The following is a 16,157-nucleotide window of genomic DNA, read 5'->3' on the forward strand; positions in this document are numbered from 1 at the left end:
TGCAATAATGCATAAAAATCACTTTAGATATGAAGATGCAGCAACACGCACGCACGCACACACATACGCACGTACGCGCGCGCACACACACACACACACACACACCTTATCATTTAAAATAAGAAACATGACAGATGCATCACTTCTTTATAAGATTGTGCAACATAGGGAAAGACCTTTACAAAAGCTCTACAACTCTCTTCTCTCAGAACAATGTTTTTTTCCACAAATATTCAGTTTTGCTGTTGTACTTCAAATATATTGTTAATAAATAATGCTATATACACGACTCTCGTACCGGCTACCTTTAAAATGAGACTATTGACTGTAAAACATTTTCAGTGACTTCATTCAGCCTTCTTGAAGACTTGCTTTGCTGCGACGCCTTGAACTCTCATTTCCTGCAGAGAAGAGACGGAGAAGAAGAGGGAAAAAAAACATGAGGTGAGAGGGTGTAAATGAATGGTGAGAAGCAACAAGAACATTTGGGATTCTGTCCAGAACACCCCCCTCACCAGCTCATGCTTTGACCTCATAATCCGTCTTCCACTCTTTCACATCTATTCATCAGGTCTTTTCAGCCCGCTCCCACTTTCCTCCTCCACCTCTTCATTAGTCCCTCACTGTTCCCTTTGTGTAACCTCTGAAACCGTCGCTGGTATTCCCCAGCATATTGAGTTTAGCATCGGCAACACTTTCTCTAAATTTGTGAGAGCTTTTTAGTGGGAGAATGCTGACCGTTTGAAAACGTAACCAGCAATGAAAGATAAGCTATGAGTTTAAACTGTTCTAGAACAAATGTGCCTCTGAGCTTCTGTAGCACTTGTGCATTCAGTTTGTGTGTACTCCTTTGTTAGGTGATGGACTTTCCCCTTTTAGGCACATACAAACTCCACAGACCTCTTAATAAAAACCTTTTCTCACAAAGACAGTAACAGAATTAGCCAATGAATAACTTCTAAAACCTGCCTTATTTGAATACCCTCCCTCATTTAGCATATCAATTTCTCCATCACTTCCCTTTAAGCTTTCATTTTCCTTCTTCCCTCTTCCTTGCTTTCTCTCTGCACTGGCCTCTTCTTCCCCTCGTACATCCTTACCAAATGCAGCTTGTCGCCCTCCAGCCAGTGCGTCCAGCCTCGTCCCTCTTTCTCGCCTCGCTGTACACAAACCAGCTTGTCTCCGTCCCAATCTACTGTAGTCTGTGTAACCACAGAGATGCCGTTAGTGTGAAACATTAGCATGTAAAGTAGCTCACACAACACTCAGCCACACAAAGAGACAAGAAGCTTTATGCAAAGCAAAAAAAGGGAGGGGGGGGGGGGGAGACTAATACAGTGATGCGTGAAAGGTCATGGAGCCTTTAAAATATACTTCATTTTTTCAAAGATGTGACCAAAAACATCAGATTTTAGATATTTGTTTAAAAATTACATGAATATATTAGTTGGACCTGATAAAAAATGATCCAATATTTTTGTATCTTTGCATCTTTTGTATCATGTGACACCCTGTAGACAGCAATAACTAAAAAAAAAAGAACATTTAAAGATAATAGTTTGGGCTTTGACTTCCCAAAACATCTTTGATCTCCTTAACATCACTTTGGTGGAACAACTTGTGAGTTTGGGGTGATGTTTTTGTTTTATGATCCATTTCCTCCTGAGATTTAATCCACGGACAGGGGTCCTGTCACCTCCTTGAGACTTTTCTGGTGTAATTCAGAATTCATCCAGTTGTTTAAGACTAAATGCACAAAAACCGATCCAAAACATGACGCCACCATCGCCATTTCCTTTGTCCAAACACAAGACTTCTTATTTCATACTAAAAAAAAAAAGTTCTACTTCAGCATCATCTATACATGAATTCGAGTTCAAACAGCCTTCTGGTTTTCCAGTGAGATCTTTAGCAATCTGCAGGTCGAGTTTGCGCTGCTACGATGGACTCTATCGCCGTTTAATGTTCTGCTGATGTTAGACTCAGTAACCTGAACACTGTCACTGTTGTCGAGACAAACTCTTTAAGGATGGTTTTATAACCTCTCCAGACTGATGAGCATCAGTAAATCAATAAATCAAATCAATACAACAGAGGAACCTCCTCTGTTTGGGCCATGACACACTTCCCACTTCTGAAAACTCAAGCATTTTACAAGCAAAGTGGTAAAAGCCACAATAACACGAGTCCTGGCTGGCAAATGTGCACAAACCCCGCCTCAGGGTCACATTACATTTTAAACATTTCACCAAATGCTTTAAAAATTCCTCACCATAAGGAGGGCAATCCCGGGCACAACCAACACATGTGTGTCAGATCTGCTGTCTGGACTCTCACCGAGGACATTTCGGGTCAACATTGGGATAAATCCTTACTAATCTAGCATTAGTTAAGTGAACACTTTGCACCAGCAAAGACAGATGATTAGCGCACCAAGTTTAGGACAGAGTTCCAGGGCTCATCAGTTAAAGTTATCCCCAAGTCAGTGTCCCAGTCTCAGACGGTCAGTGGAGCACGGATTAAGGTTACTGATAAGTTCATAAATCTGGGATATGAGTCGTCTCTGTTTAGCATTCAGCTGAAGAATATCATCATAGCCCATCATTGAATGGTTACTTGGGAAGGAGCTGAATGTTTCTTATTCTGGGTTTTTAAACAGCAACGAGTGGTTATGGAATAATCCCAGCGGGAAGTGTACAGACTTTACTCAAGTACCTAACCTTCAAAGCAAACTTTGGAAAAAACACAACACACACCTGACAGGTACGGCCATCCACTATCCTCAGGTCCTCAGTAAATTCTTTTCCAATATTAAAATCCATGCTGAAATCCTTGAAGGTAGTGATTGTGTTGATTTTCATGGCTCCTGTCTCTGGGTCATGGATGATCTCTTTAGTGGGCTTCAACATACACACGATCTTCCTCAAAGCAACATTAACATCTGGGAGAAAAGAGGGAAAGATTTTGTAAGCCACACTTATGGGGGGATCTTTTCTACCTCAGACACTGCAGGTGGAGTGAACACACACACTTGTGAGGGTGTAAGTGGGTCAAAGGTGGTGATTTCATTACACTAATGTGCTGCTGGAAATGTAGATAGTCCACATCACTAAACCAGACACTGAAGATTATGAATCAGTCAACATATAAACAATTATTTAAAGATAAACGCATGAAAGATGAATGTTAAATGAGAGGGTTTTACCCGTTAAACATTTGATGGTAATAATACTATAAAATATGCTGCATAAAGACTGGTACCTAAACCTGTCAGGTAGGCGTCCACATTCTCCTGCTCCACCATATGATAGGTGCCGGAGTAATTAGGTTTAGTCATTTTTTCCTTAAGAAACTCCAGAAATTCCTGCTTTGCCTTGTTCTGGTTTTTCCTCCCGTCCCGTCTGGATCCCACGGATCAGCTGCCGACCCACAAGTCTGAACCAAGATTAGTGTACAACCACTTGTGCGTAAATTGTAAGCCCTGGCAAATACCTGCTCCAATCGAAACACAAATACAGATTAATCTAAAGAGATTCAATGTGAATAAATAGTAATAATTTAAACTTCACAAATCTGCTATTTTAGCTTTTTATTTTCAACTTCCAGCGCGCACAAATGTCTACAAATACTTGCGATGTTCTTTTCGCTCACTTACAGCTCGTTAAATAGCCGTGCACGAATCGCCTGTTGATCGCAGAAGTCTAATCATCACTTCTGCGGTGAACCTTTGTACAGCTGACGACGTAAGCTACGTAACTGACCGACGTAGTTGCCAGCTTTTGCGTGGTGTTCCCTGTAATTACCTTATCGTCTGTCCCGGTGTTTTATATGCGGTGTCAGCCACGATGGAAACAATTTAAATGCCGGGGCTTTCCCCCTCTTGAGTCCCCACTCTTTGTAGTGGTCAGCTGCTTTTTTGTCTCCCCCTGGGGCTAATTTTTTGTCCCTCGCCACCCCTCCCCCGGCCCCCTGCCACTTCTTTGTATATTTCATCACATCCATACTGATTGCCGAAACTATCTCCCTAACATCTCCATCCATCCTTTTTCCTTCACTTATCCAAGGTTTGTGAGTCTTTATACTGAGGTGATGATGATTATTATTATTCTCGGTGATAAATTCAAAAACTGCGGCGAACAGGTAGCCGCCGGAAATGCATAGCAGGGATCCACAGTCCAATCACAGCAGCTGCCAGCTCCTTCGACGCCACCTGTACTTACATTTCCAGTAAGCTGGTGCACGTCTGGTGACGTCGTAGGATTCGGGGGAAGGGGTTACGACATCCCTACACATAAGTATAAATCCCCGGTGACACGCACAGATCCCGTCACATGTGCACGTGGATTTTGGAGACAATTTTTAAGCTGCCAAATGTAAGCTGCTTTCAAGTGAGGGTGGAGAACTGGGACATCTGAGCTTCATGTGTTTTTCATATATCATCCCTCGACTAGAAAACGAGTAATAGCCTGTGAAAGTTAATATATGGTTTAAATAACCTGCACTACTTGCTGGATGTTCTTCTGATGTAAAACGGTCAGTTAGAGCTCCTTCTCTGAAGCGAGTATAGGATAACTCTTGCTCATTTTTAAATATAGATTTAATCCAGGTGATGTAGAATGACTACATCTAGGCTCCTATATGGCGTCTGTAATCTTAAATTTGGGAATTCCACAGAAAGCCCAAATGTCCCAGTTTTCTGTTAGTACGTGAATGCTGCTTACATTTGTGGATCTGGGTAGAAGCTGGCAGCCCGAAGACAGTCTCAAAACCCCACGTGCACATGTGACGTGATCTATAAATCTCCCCGTATCAGTCTAGGTGTGTGTAAACACTCGTCTAGTCATCTAAATGAGGCTCAGTTCACCCGATGCCACATCGGCCTTTGTCACCATAAGGAGAAAAACCGAGGACCTCATTGCTTTTTATATAGGTGGGAGTCACCAAACACCCTAAGATACGATATCATTGACATTTATAACATTTCGCCATATACCGAGTACTGCAATAACATATTTAAAGGATCCATCACCTTATTGTTAAACTGCAAATTATGTCCTCAGAGTTAAACTTTGTCATCGTCTCTTTATCAAATAAGATAGTTATCTCACTTCACTTTTTTGTTTCCAAGCATGCCAGCACTGTTACTAAAGCCCGCCATAAGAGGGAGTCAGTTTGCTATCAGTCTGCGATTGAATGGGGTCAAGTTGGCAATTACATGTAATTTGTTTCTGATAATACAGTAATAATAATGGGAAACCATTTAGTCGACCCTCAGACTAGTCTACTTCTGCCTGAGGTTTCTTTTACTGAATGTTTGTCGTTTAATAATGACTCAGGGTTCGTGAATATCATCGAGCATCATTTACTTCGAAACAAAGCAACCATTACACGTTAGTCATTACATTCCAGGGGGCGGGTCCCTTCTCTCTTGCCCCGTCTCACTGCGTGCATGCGCAGCATACTAATACGGAACAGGTATATTAAAGTAGCATTAATGAACAACATTGGTCAGATGTTCTACATCCCCTCTCTTTAGCTTATGGCTGTATAAGCTGCTAACAACACCTTTAGCAATAACACATTAACAACATGTCCATATCATAACATTCTAGCCTAAACATTAACGAATTACTTCACACCTTGAACTGTGTCATTGGTAAGGACACGGTGAGCATTTAACTTTGCTGACATCACATCATGTGTACTGTCCACTTTTTTTTTTTTTCTTTCGTGTTACAGTCCATCTCTTATGCCTTAGTGTTCATACTTGGGGTTCGGTTTGCAGACTCTCCCATATCGTGTGATGTAAGCATCACGTGCCGGGCGACAGGGGGACTGGACTGGGGCTTGTGTGAAGTGTTGCGTGTGGCTATGTGTTTGTTCGTCGGTGTGTGTCACGGGTTCTTGGATGTGCTGTGGGGAGTCAGTGGTTGGGCTGCGGTGTAATCATCACGGGAATCTCCGTGTGGTGGTGGCGGTTCAGAGACTGGGAGGATATGTCTGCGGTTTCGCCTGTACTCTCTAGCTCCTGACTGGACGATGTACGATCTGGGCTCTTCGCAGGCTTCCTTGATGGTTCCTAAGGAGTCATGTCCTTGACGCGTTTGCATCCGCACAACCTCACCTGGCATGAGGGGGCGGAGGGGTCTGCTGGACTTGTCATAGTATCTCTTTTGTGCCTGGCGCTTGTGAAGTAGGTTTGTTTTAACTGTTTTGTTGCTTTTGGGGCTGGGAACGAGCAGACGTCTACACACGGTAGGGTCGTGCGCGTCTGTCTTGACATCAGCCTTTCAGCTGGGGAACCTAGTGTGTTGTCACGTGGCACGTTGCGGAGATTGAGTAGGTTAAGGAAGACATCCGTTCCATCTCTCTTTGATCTTTCCATCAATTGCTTTGCACTGCGAACCGCACGTTCAGCCAATCCATTGGCCTGCGGGTATTCTGGGCTACTTGTCACATGAACAAAGTCCCATGCTGAAGCAAAGTCTGCAAAGCGTTGGCTGGTGAACTGAGTGCCGTTGTCTGATATTACTTTGTGCGGGCTGCCATGGACAGAAAAGTGTCTTTTGAGCTTTGTGATGACAGTGTTGGCAGTTAGGTCTGGAAGCAGGTCTACTTCGAACCAACCTGAGTAAGAGTCGACTACAACCAGGTGATGTTGACCGTTCCACTCGAAGATGTCGGTGGCGACGGTTGACCAGGGTATGTCCGGCACTGGATGTAGCTTTAACGGCTCCTTCTGTTGATGTGGCCTTGTGCTGTTGCACACTGGACACGCAGCTGTTTCTTGCTCAATATCTGCTGTCATTGTGGGCCAAAACACAATGCCACGGGCCCTGCGTTTAGTAGCTTCCATGCCTGGGTGCCCTCTGTGGAGGATGACGATATAATCTTTTTGCAAAGATTTGGGAATCACTGTTTTCAGCCCTTTCATGACAATGCCATCTTCTAGAGTGAGTTCGTCTCGATATGGGTGGTATTGACGAAGTTCTGTGGGCAGCTGAGTTTGTCTGCAAGGCCATCCTCTCATTATGACAGTGCTCAGTTTCTGTAGCTCTGGATCTGAGGCAGTGTGTTCCTTTAGCTGCATCAGCCTGTAAGAAGAGATTTGCTGGATCGACATGATCTCGTAGTCAGCTGTTTCATCACTGTTCTGATCCGTCGAGGTTGTGGGAGCACGGGATAAAGTGTCGGCGAGGTACATCTGCGAGCCTTTTTTGTACACTATCTGAAAGTTGTACTTTTGCAGCCTAAGCATCATGCGTTGCAGTCTGGCTGGAGCTGAATGTATTGGCTTGTTCAAGATGGTGACTAATGGCTGATGATCAGTTTCAATTTGGATTTGTTTCCCATAGATGTAATCATTAAACTTGGAACAACCAAATACGACTGCAAGAAGCTCCTTCTCAATCTGCGCATAGCGCGTTTCTGTCTGTGTCAGAGTACGAGATGAGTAGGCAATCGGGGCGCCTTCTTGGAGGCATGCAGCCCCGAGTCCATACTGCGATGCGTCACACGTTAACGTGACAGGTTTCTTTACGTCGTAGTATCTGAGGGTAGGAGGACTGGTCAGGCTTCGTTTTAAAGCATTGAATGCATCTTGATGCTGCTTGAGCCAACACCACTGTACGTCTTTGCACGTTAGCTCCCGAAGTGGGGCTGAAAGCTCGCTGAAATTAGGAATGAACTTTCTTAGGTAATTAATCATCCCTAAGAAGCGTTGGAGAGCTGTGACGTTTTCAGGTGTGGGCATCTCTTCAGTTGCTTTGGTCTTTGCTGGGTCAGGCTTCAAGCCCTCGCTTGTGAAGACGTGGCCAACGTATCCAGAACATAGGCTCGCTCACGCAATCACAAACTGTAACAACTGCGGGGGCCACGAGGCAAAAAGGGACAAATGCCCAGCATATGGCCAGCAATGCCATAAGTGCCAAAAATGGAATCATTTCCAGAAATGCTGCAAGTCATCACAAACACGGCAATTCAAAAAGAGACCCGTAAACCATATTGAAATGCAGGCGCACGGCAGCGATGAAGAAATGTTCTATGTGAATGGAATTGACATAGACACTATAAATCCCACTTCTGACACCATGTTTGTCGTTTAATAATGACTCAGGGTTCGTGAATATCATCGAGCATCCTTTACTTCGAAACAAAGCAACCATTACACGTTAGTCATTACATTCCAGGGGGCGGGTCCCTTCTCTCTTGCCCCGTCTCACTGCGTGCATGCGCAGCATACTAATACGGAACAGGTATATTAAAGTAGCATTAATGAACAACATTGGTCAGATGTTCTACACTCAAATTCAAGTTAGTCCTCACTGTTGCTAAGTGTTGCTAAGATCTGATTGTTGGGGTTTCCTCTGTATTATTGTAGGGTCTTTGGCTTACAATGTACCGTAAAATGCTTGGAGGTGATTGGAGTCGTGATTTGGCATTATATAAATAAATCTGAAATGAATAGTCACCACAGGTTGCAGCAGTAATGTAAAAAAAAAAAAAATATTGCAATCACCAGGCAGCCAATATTTATTTATTTATTTTTGGTTGATTGAAGGAGGTCGCCGTTCTATTTTTCCTCCTGTGACTGAGCCATTAGCTTGCTCTGAATTAGGAATTAGGTTTTGTCAAGCTGCTTGTATCCAGTGTGGGATGGTTTGTTGTTTGAGTTAATTTAATGTAGGTTTACTCAGCTAACGTTGTCTCAGGATGGTGCTGCATGAGATTTTTTATTGTATTCCGAGAGTATTTTAATTTATTAAAATATCCAAATTCAGTGTTCCTGTATAGATACATGCAAATATCGCAGTACTACGCTTGATTTTTGTCTCAAACACTTGTTTTTCCAAACACTTCCTTGTTTCCAAAGTGGTCGCCACAGTATCCTCGGGATCAGAACTAGAAGTAAACTAGCTTGTGTCGCCTTCTGCTCTCAGGATCTTTTGCATGTTAACAACCACACCACTGAGGGTAAAAGTTAGAATCAGGGTTAAGTTGCAGTAAGGGTCAGAGGCATTCACCTGTGATGGTGAAGGTTAGGGTGACGTGCTAAGTTATAATGTCAACCACTGTTGAGCAAAAAGAGCCACTTAAGGGATTTTCAGGGAGATCAGTGTCCAACATGTGACAAAACAACACTGGCATACACGTGAACACACACACACACACACACACACACACACACACACACACACACACACACACCTGGAGAATATGAACATGGAAATGTTCAGTAATGTTTCCCCTTTGTTCTGTTCATGAATTGTACTGGCTGACACAGGACCACCTCGAGCTATCTTCAGTAGTAAAAGGCAAAACTTTGGATTAGTAAACAGATCTCAGGTCTGCATGAGCTCTGGGGTAGGGGGCGTGGTTTCTCTCTGTGATCTTGTTAAAGTATTAAAGCTTCCTCACCTGTTAGAAATTAAAGTGCTCTGGGCACCAGAGGAGGAAGAATAAGGGGAGAGGGGTGTGGAAATGAGTGAGGGACTTCAAACAGGTTGGTTGAAGTGTGCATATGGGCTCTCGGTGCCAAGTAGGGCATTAGAGTAGGTCAGAGAGCATAAAACTCACTGTGGAGTTGTTCCAAGACATTCAAACAAGTGTGCCAAAATAAGAAATCAGGAGAACAGCTGGGCCACATTTCTGAAAAAAAGGACACACGGAGATCTAAGTAACCCCATTTTACATTCAACAGTAGTATATAGTTATATTTAACAAATAATGTATCATGGTGTTGTAAGCAGATAAGTGCGTTATAATGTACTTTTAGAAACTGGAGACAATTGATAACATTTAAAGCCATGTTCAAACTCTTTTTTCCTCATTTTAGTAGTAATGATAGTTATTGGTAAAAATATTTTGCAAATTGTAGTTGGTGGAAATGAAATGAATTAAACACAGCAGCAATTCAGGAAGCAGAAAAGTCAGGCCTAATTTGCTGTCTCATGGAGAGCACATCATTGGAAGAGAATTAGGCTGTTTATAAGCTCCTTCTTTTCATTCTGTGTCCAGCATAATTAATACCTGTTGCCACTGAAGGGGAGACTTGCTGCTGCTCTCTGTGTACTCATATGGAAGTGCAGGGAAGTCCCAGAGCAGCCGTACAAGACATTGAGCCAGTGACTCACCCTCAGCATCTAATTCTGGGTCAGGCTGACCTGCTATCACTTTCAGAGGTCTCTCTCTTTCTCTTTCCCTTTCTCCTTTTCTCTGTAGGGATGTGTCTGCTCGTTTTGTAGTTGTTGAAAGAGGTGTGTTGGGGTCAAAGCAGAACCTCACCAGCTGCAGCCAGTTCTTCAAATGAGACCACTACATATCCTCAGAACTGATGTTTCCACTCTGCCAGGTTGGTGTTTTTGTGACCATGCCTCTTGTCACTTTTGCTAAATGTTTGGATAGATTCCCAGGGCCATCCTGTCTTTAGTGTTTTGCAGCCTCCTCTGCTCTGGCTTCAGTGTCTTTCTCAGCAGCCAGCTCACTAACCTCTCCCTCGCATCTTCAGGCTCTCAGCCATCAGTTCAGCCTCCACATCTGGCTTTGTTCTTGCCTGCTGGCAACCCCTGGCCCTCTGCGCTTCCATCAGAGATTTATAATAAATCAGTTTGGCCCATCCCCTGCCTCATGGTCTGTGTTTGCACATGGTTTGTAGGTCACCATAACAACACTGATAAATGCACAGACCAGTCACTTAACATGGTGTTGCAATCATTCCCCAGAGATTTTGGTTCATATTGATGTGGTAACATTGTCTGGCTGTACAATGCACATTGAGATCCAATGACTTTGGATACCATTGGAGTAAAGTGCAGCAACAGACACAAACTGAACTGCTGAAACAGCTCATTTGGAAGAACGTTAGGTCCCTGGTTCAATCTCACGTTTCAGCAGTGGAAGGATAACTTTATGCAAACGCTCCTCCTTGACTTAATAAACTGTACTGAGATGCTTTTATGTGATTGGCAATTAGATATCTACCTTAATTAGTCGTTGAATGGGGGTATTTAATAAAATATTTGCTAAATATGTGATACTGTGACTAGCTAGAATTGCTGTTGTTTTTCTCTGTGTGTATTTCAGTGTTGTATCTCCCATTAAAAGACGGTGTCTACATGCCTAAATGCACTGAGGTGAGCCACGTGACTGGCTGCTTAGATATTCGTGTTAACGAGTTGCTTTTACAGGAGTGCCTATTACACCTGTGACAATCCTAATAACAAACAATCCTCTTTGTCTGTAGTGATCCTAAGTGAAACTGAACAGAGTGAAACTGAACAGAGAGGAAAGAAATGACCCGGTGAAGGTTGTTTTTTTAGGTTTTGTTTTTCACACTCATGCCCTCTGCCTCACTCAGATAATATTTCTGCTGGGAAGCTGTCTTTAAGTAATTTGATTGCATGTAAATTTTCCATGTAATTTGTTACATAAGTAGAAGGTAAAATGTTACATTTACTGGAATCTAGTTTGTTTTGGTATATCGATCACATTTCCCCTAATGGTTAATTACTACATAAATAACCCTTTGATTTTATATTATGTTGTGTTTTATTCAAGATTCTTGCTTCAATTTTTAATGAGGGTGAGAAATCCTTTTTTGAGTGCATATATTTAAAAAAAAAAGAAGAAGAAAGAAATCAGGGGTAATGTATTACACTGCAACTTTTAAACTGTGTTTGTGGATAAAAAAGTCTATGATGCAGGAAACTATGCTCTCCCTTTAAACAAACTTCAGCACTGATTGTTTGGTGGAGAGACTGAGGGAGACCGGAGGGTGACCCCACTCTGTCCCCTCTTTTCTGACAGTTTGCACAGTTGCACAGTCCAGCTGTCAGTACGTTTCTGATCTCCCACTGACTCAAATACTTCTCTTTAAGGCCGGACTCTCTCCATCCAAGTTTCATTTCTTCTTTCCCCATCTTTAGTCATCTTTAATCCACGAATGTTTAGTGAAATAAATACCAACAGCATTCTTGTAAGAAAAAAAAACTGTCGCTGTTGCATTTATTCTCCCATTTTCTAAACTATGAAAACAACATGGATTAAATGGAGCTACGCAGGAGGACAAATGAGTCTATAAATATATTAACTTACTGTGAATGCATGGGTGTGTCACTCAACATCACGTCTAAAGCTTCACCCCTGACACGTGACTCATCAGGTGCATTCCCTGCCACGGCTAACGAGATTCCCCTCATTAAGTCCCTTAGGTAGTAATCTGTGTGGCAGAGTTGGGGGTAGTGAAATGTGAAAACGATTCTGTAGGAGGGAAAGAGGGAAGGAGAGGCTGAAACCTCAATGGAAAACAGTGATTTTGTCCTGTGAAGGCCAGGAAGTTGCAGGCTTAATATCTCGTGGAGAGTCTACTGTTTTTTATTCTTGTTTTCCCCACTTTTTTAAAAGCTTTAGGGATTGGCTGGTGGTGGTGAAGGCCATCTGGCTGGGTGCTTTATCTGGATTTTATGGTGTGAGCCTTAGGCCAACTGTGGCCACCTGCATGGGTAAGATAACCGTGGACAGGAACAGCATGGTAAACCATGTTTGTGTGTAAATCAGTGGTAATAGACCCTGAAAATTAGCCTGTTCAGCATGTTAGTTTGGCATTTTCATGTTTTGTCATCACGTAGTTTCCGTTTTTCTGCTTTACTGCCCTCTTTAACCTGATCTAGATGATAAACTCTCCATCAGTGTGTTTAACCTTTCTGAGTGTCTGAGCCTTGTCTGACTGCCGTCCTTGTCCTTGGCAGGAGTTATTGCTGTGAGATGTCAGACTGCGTGTCCTGATTTTCTCGTGTCAGTGCAACACAACATGAGGGAAGGCGAAAGCCACCATAAATTCACCTGTCATCTGACAAGGAAATAGGGGTGTGTGTGCGGTACATCATGGAGTCTGTGGTGAGATTAAAAAATTCCCTGAGCATGCCCATCAGGAAGCTGACCAGCTGTGTGTCGGAGGTGAAGGGGAAGAAGCTGTGTGCCAAACGTAGGAACAAGAGAGGGAGAGGGAGAGGCAGCGGGAGTCGAGGAGGATGTGTCAAGTTGGGCAAAACGTCTCCCCCCCGAGCTGCATATCCCAAAGATCTGTCTATCATTTGCTCGTACCAGACAGAGCTGGAGAAGGAGAGGCAAGTAATGCTCTGTATGTGATGTAGAAACCGTCATGCAGGGGTGAAGGAAGTATTCACATACTTTAAGTAAAAGTAGCAACAGGTGCTTTTGTAAACATGAAGTGTTACAAGTAGCACTCTTACAGTGAAAATGTTGCTTAAAAATCACAATTCATAGTTTTGGAATCTAAATGAGAAATTGTTATCGAGAAGAAATAAAAAATGAAACACAATGAAACGATTGACAAACTAAACTAACCGCCCATATCAGCCAATTTCTGTGTAGTGTCACCACAAACTGCCTCCAAGACAATGGGAGGGGCGTCAGAAATGGAAACCACAAGTACCACAAAGCTGCACAAGCACCTGAGTAGTATCATTATTTTGTGCCATTACAAATAACAGGCAGGGTTGCTTCTTGGATGCATTATATGAACAGGCGTTTTATCAATTCCAGGTGAAAATGGAAAAAAGACTCTAAACAGACATGAAATCAAGTTTTGCCTGAGTTACATGTAATTCATCTGCAAACTGAAATCAATCCCCTCAGTTCACCTCATTTTGTCAATTCCTCACTGTGCTCTCATTGCAGGAGGCAGCTGAGATGAACGAAGGCGTTAACTGTGCAGAGAGATTTTTATTTTCTGCCTGCGATATCTGAGCTGTATTTATGTTTGTCTGCTGTGTTGACAGAAAGCTGCGGGAAGCCACCAAGGCCCAGAAGAATGCAGAGAGAGCAGCGATGAGAGCTCATTTCAGGAGAAAATATCAGTTGCCTGAGGTCTGTGTTTGGAAGAAAATAACAATATTTATCCTCTAGTTTTGTGTAAATTGGACAGTTTTCCCCTTATACACGGTACTGGGTTTTTTAAAAATTTTATTTCTTTAACAGAGTTGAATTGAAACTTTACAAAACGCTGCATTCTTCTGTTCACTACTCTCACACACCAGTTTAAATTTTCTTCAAAATATAATGTTTTTCCAACTTCACTGAATTAATTTAGATAAAATGTCAAATAACCACAAAAATGTGCTGCGTAATTCTTCTGAATTTAGGATTCAGGGTTCAGCAACCAAAAAATTCTTACCAGTTCAAAATGAAACTTGCTGTGTCAAAGAAAATGAGAAGATAGAAAGAAGATGAGAAGTAAATACTTTTTATCAAGTATTTACTTGATAAATACCCTCAGGGGAAAAAAATGAAATCATGAAAGGAAAAAAGAAAAAAAGGGCAGCACGGCGGTCGCAGTCAGGAGGCCTTGGATTCAAATCTTGACTTTCTAGTCCAGTCTGGTCTTTCTGTGTGGAGTTTGCATGTTCTCATGTCTGTGTGGGTTCTCTCTGGGTACTTTCATTTCATCATTAAACATCATGTTAATGTCTGTAGCTCAGTAGTTATAAACCAATCTCAATGCAGTTTCTGTTTTTCCTTTTGCAAACACTTCTCCATCAACAAGATGTAGCGCATCTTGATACTGCATAAAAAAACCTTAAAACTCAAACTGTTATAACTTCAGATGTGTTTGCAGCCTTTGCAGAGATACAGCCAACCCCCAACAATACAATAGTTGGCTTATTCTTTGCAGGCATTATCCATGTGTGCCAACTTGTATGTTACTGCAACATAATAATGGATTGGATTTATATAGCGCCTTTCTATGCACCCAAAGTGCTTTACAATGCCACTATTCATTCACACACTGGTGGAGTGTGTGAATGTGCAAGCTACCGTTGTAGCCACAGCTGCCCTGAGGTAGACTGACAGAAGCGAGGCTGCCATACCGCGCCATCGGCCCCTCTGGGCAACACCAGTAGGCGGTAGGGTAAAGTGTCTTGCCCAAGGACACAACGACCAGGACAGAGAGCCTGGGGATCGAGCCGGCGACCTTCCGATTACAGATGCGCTTCCCAACCCCTGAGCCACGGTCGCCCCAAGGACATAAGAGATGTAGAGCTATTTATTCATTTTTATTTTTGCAACACGTTCAACCCTGTAACCCATTTGTTCTTCCATCATCCTTCAGAACACGAAGGACACAAACCAGCGGAGGTCAGTCGGAGGCAAAGTGTCGCTCCCCCACGAGCTATCGACAATAATTCATCCTGAAACCAAAACCAAGAACGATGGCTTCAACCTGCTGAGTGCCTTTCAAGGCCTCAGCTTCAGCACAGCGGTCCTCACAGGGAGGAAACGCAGCGGGACACCTACTCCTGCACCAGCAAATGGGGGATCTTGTAAAATCATGTGATCAATATGTACTCACAGCAATGATTATTACACTCTATTAATGAAGAGAACAGCATATGGGAATTTATGACTGCTGCTTTTATGTAAGCTGAAGTCAGTTTTCTTCTTACATAGCTCTGATAACTTGTAACAGGTGAATAAGTCACCTGTTTTACTTAATAACAAATACGGCAGTGTAAAATGCTTATTTTAGGTATTGATTAGATATACTCAAACATTATTATGAGGTGTTGAATTACTGGTCAGTACATGACAATGAAAGTACAAATGGGATTTTACGCAGTACTTGAAGAATTTTTTCCTCATTGAATATGTTGATTTTATACTGTTTTAATAAGCTGTTGCATTATATTGTGATTATATAACTAAATCAATAGTTGTAGATGTTAAAACAGGGCACATCTTGTCCTGGTGATGTTTCACTCGGACACCGTGTTTAGTTTTTTTATAAAAGAAGCCAAGCTAGTACGCAGAGCTGTCGGTCTAAATGATATAGATCCAACTAAGAGATCTATACACAAGTGAGGAACCTCAGGGCAACAAAACAACATGAAACTTTCTTATTTTGTGTGATTATGTTAGAATTTGTCCACTTTTCTTTATACTGAGTCCTTTTTGCATCACATCTACAGTATCGGTGATGTGTATGAGCCAAATTTGCTAGTTTCTAATAACTGCTTTGTTTGTGTTGAGCTTATTTTGGTGCATAAATTCAAGGCTTTTATACAGTATGGAGAAAAACACCACTTACGAAGGTGGACATTTAGTCTGTTTGTTTGTAGCTGATTTGCTGTGATTGAACT

The 16,157-nt window shown here is 42.4% G+C and overlaps 2 protein-coding genes across 7 annotated transcripts; one reads left to right on the forward strand and one right to left on the reverse strand.

The window, feature by feature from the left end:
• Positions 1-132: 132 nt before the first annotated feature.
• On the reverse strand, positions 133-4,360 carry LOC308405886 (retinol-binding protein 1-like). 6 transcript variants are annotated; one of them, XM_080896666.1, is made up of 5 exons: positions 3,804-3,919; positions 3,262-3,492; positions 2,757-2,941; positions 1,101-1,202; positions 133-401 (listed from the first exon to the last, which is right to left on the reverse strand). In XM_080896666.1, the coding sequence occupies exons 2-5, from the start codon at positions 3,335-3,337 to the stop codon at positions 348-350; spliced, it is 417 nt and encodes a 138-aa protein (XP_080752792.1). In that variant the 5' UTR covers positions 3,338-3,492; positions 3,804-3,919; the 3' UTR covers positions 133-347. The 6 variants fall into 6 exon arrangements, with proteins under 6 accessions (XP_080752792.1, XP_080752793.1, XP_080752796.1 ...); XM_080896667.1 differs by having other exon boundaries at positions 3,262-3,435; positions 3,804-3,871; XM_080896670.1 differs by lacking the exon at positions 3,804-3,919 and adding an exon at positions 3,656-3,797 and having other exon boundaries at positions 3,268-3,492.
• Positions 4,007-16,129, forward strand: LOC308405885 (complexin-4-like). The gene is made up of 5 exons (XM_080896664.1): positions 4,007-4,064; positions 12,403-12,500; positions 12,747-13,128; positions 13,804-13,887; positions 15,131-16,129. Exons 3-5 carry the CDS (start codon positions 12,883-12,885, stop codon positions 15,353-15,355), a joined length of 555 nt encoding a protein of 184 aa, XP_080752790.1. The 5' UTR covers positions 4,007-4,064; positions 12,403-12,500; positions 12,747-12,882; the 3' UTR covers positions 15,356-16,129.
• Positions 16,130-16,157: the final 28 nt, after the last annotated feature.

The sequence above is a fragment of the Rhamphochromis sp. 'chilingali' genome, assembly GCF_963969265.1.
Source record: "Rhamphochromis sp. 'chilingali' genome assembly, chromosome: 11".
NCBI lineage: Eukaryota > Metazoa > Chordata > Actinopteri > Cichliformes > Cichlidae > Rhamphochromis > Rhamphochromis sp. 'chilingali'.

Excerpts from the sequence above, each read along its gene's own strand:
- LOC308405886 (XM_080896666.1), bottom strand. The coding sequence starts at position 3,337 with ATGACTAAACCTAATTACTCCGGCACCTATCATATGGTGGAGCAGGAG. Across the intron at positions 2,942-3,261 it reads CGCCTACCTGACAGGTTTAG|ATGTTAATGTTGCTTTGAGG; the intron begins GTACCAGTCTTT and ends CTTTTCTCCCAG. Across the intron at positions 402-1,100 it reads AGGGCGACAAGCTGCATTTG|GAAATGAGAGTTCAAGGCGT; the intron begins GTAAGGATGTAC and ends TCTTCTCTGCAG.
- LOC308405885 (XM_080896664.1), top strand. The coding sequence starts at position 12,883 with ATGGAGTCTGTGGTGAGATTAAAAAATTCCCTGAGCATGCCCATCAGG. Across the intron at positions 13,129-13,803 it reads AGCTGGAGAAGGAGAGGCAA|CTGCGGGAAGCCACCAAGGC; the intron begins GTAATGCTCTGT and ends GTTGACAGAAAG. Across the intron at positions 13,888-15,130 it reads GAAAATATCAGTTGCCTGAG|AACACGAAGGACACAAACCA; the intron begins GTCTGTGTTTGG and ends ATCATCCTTCAG.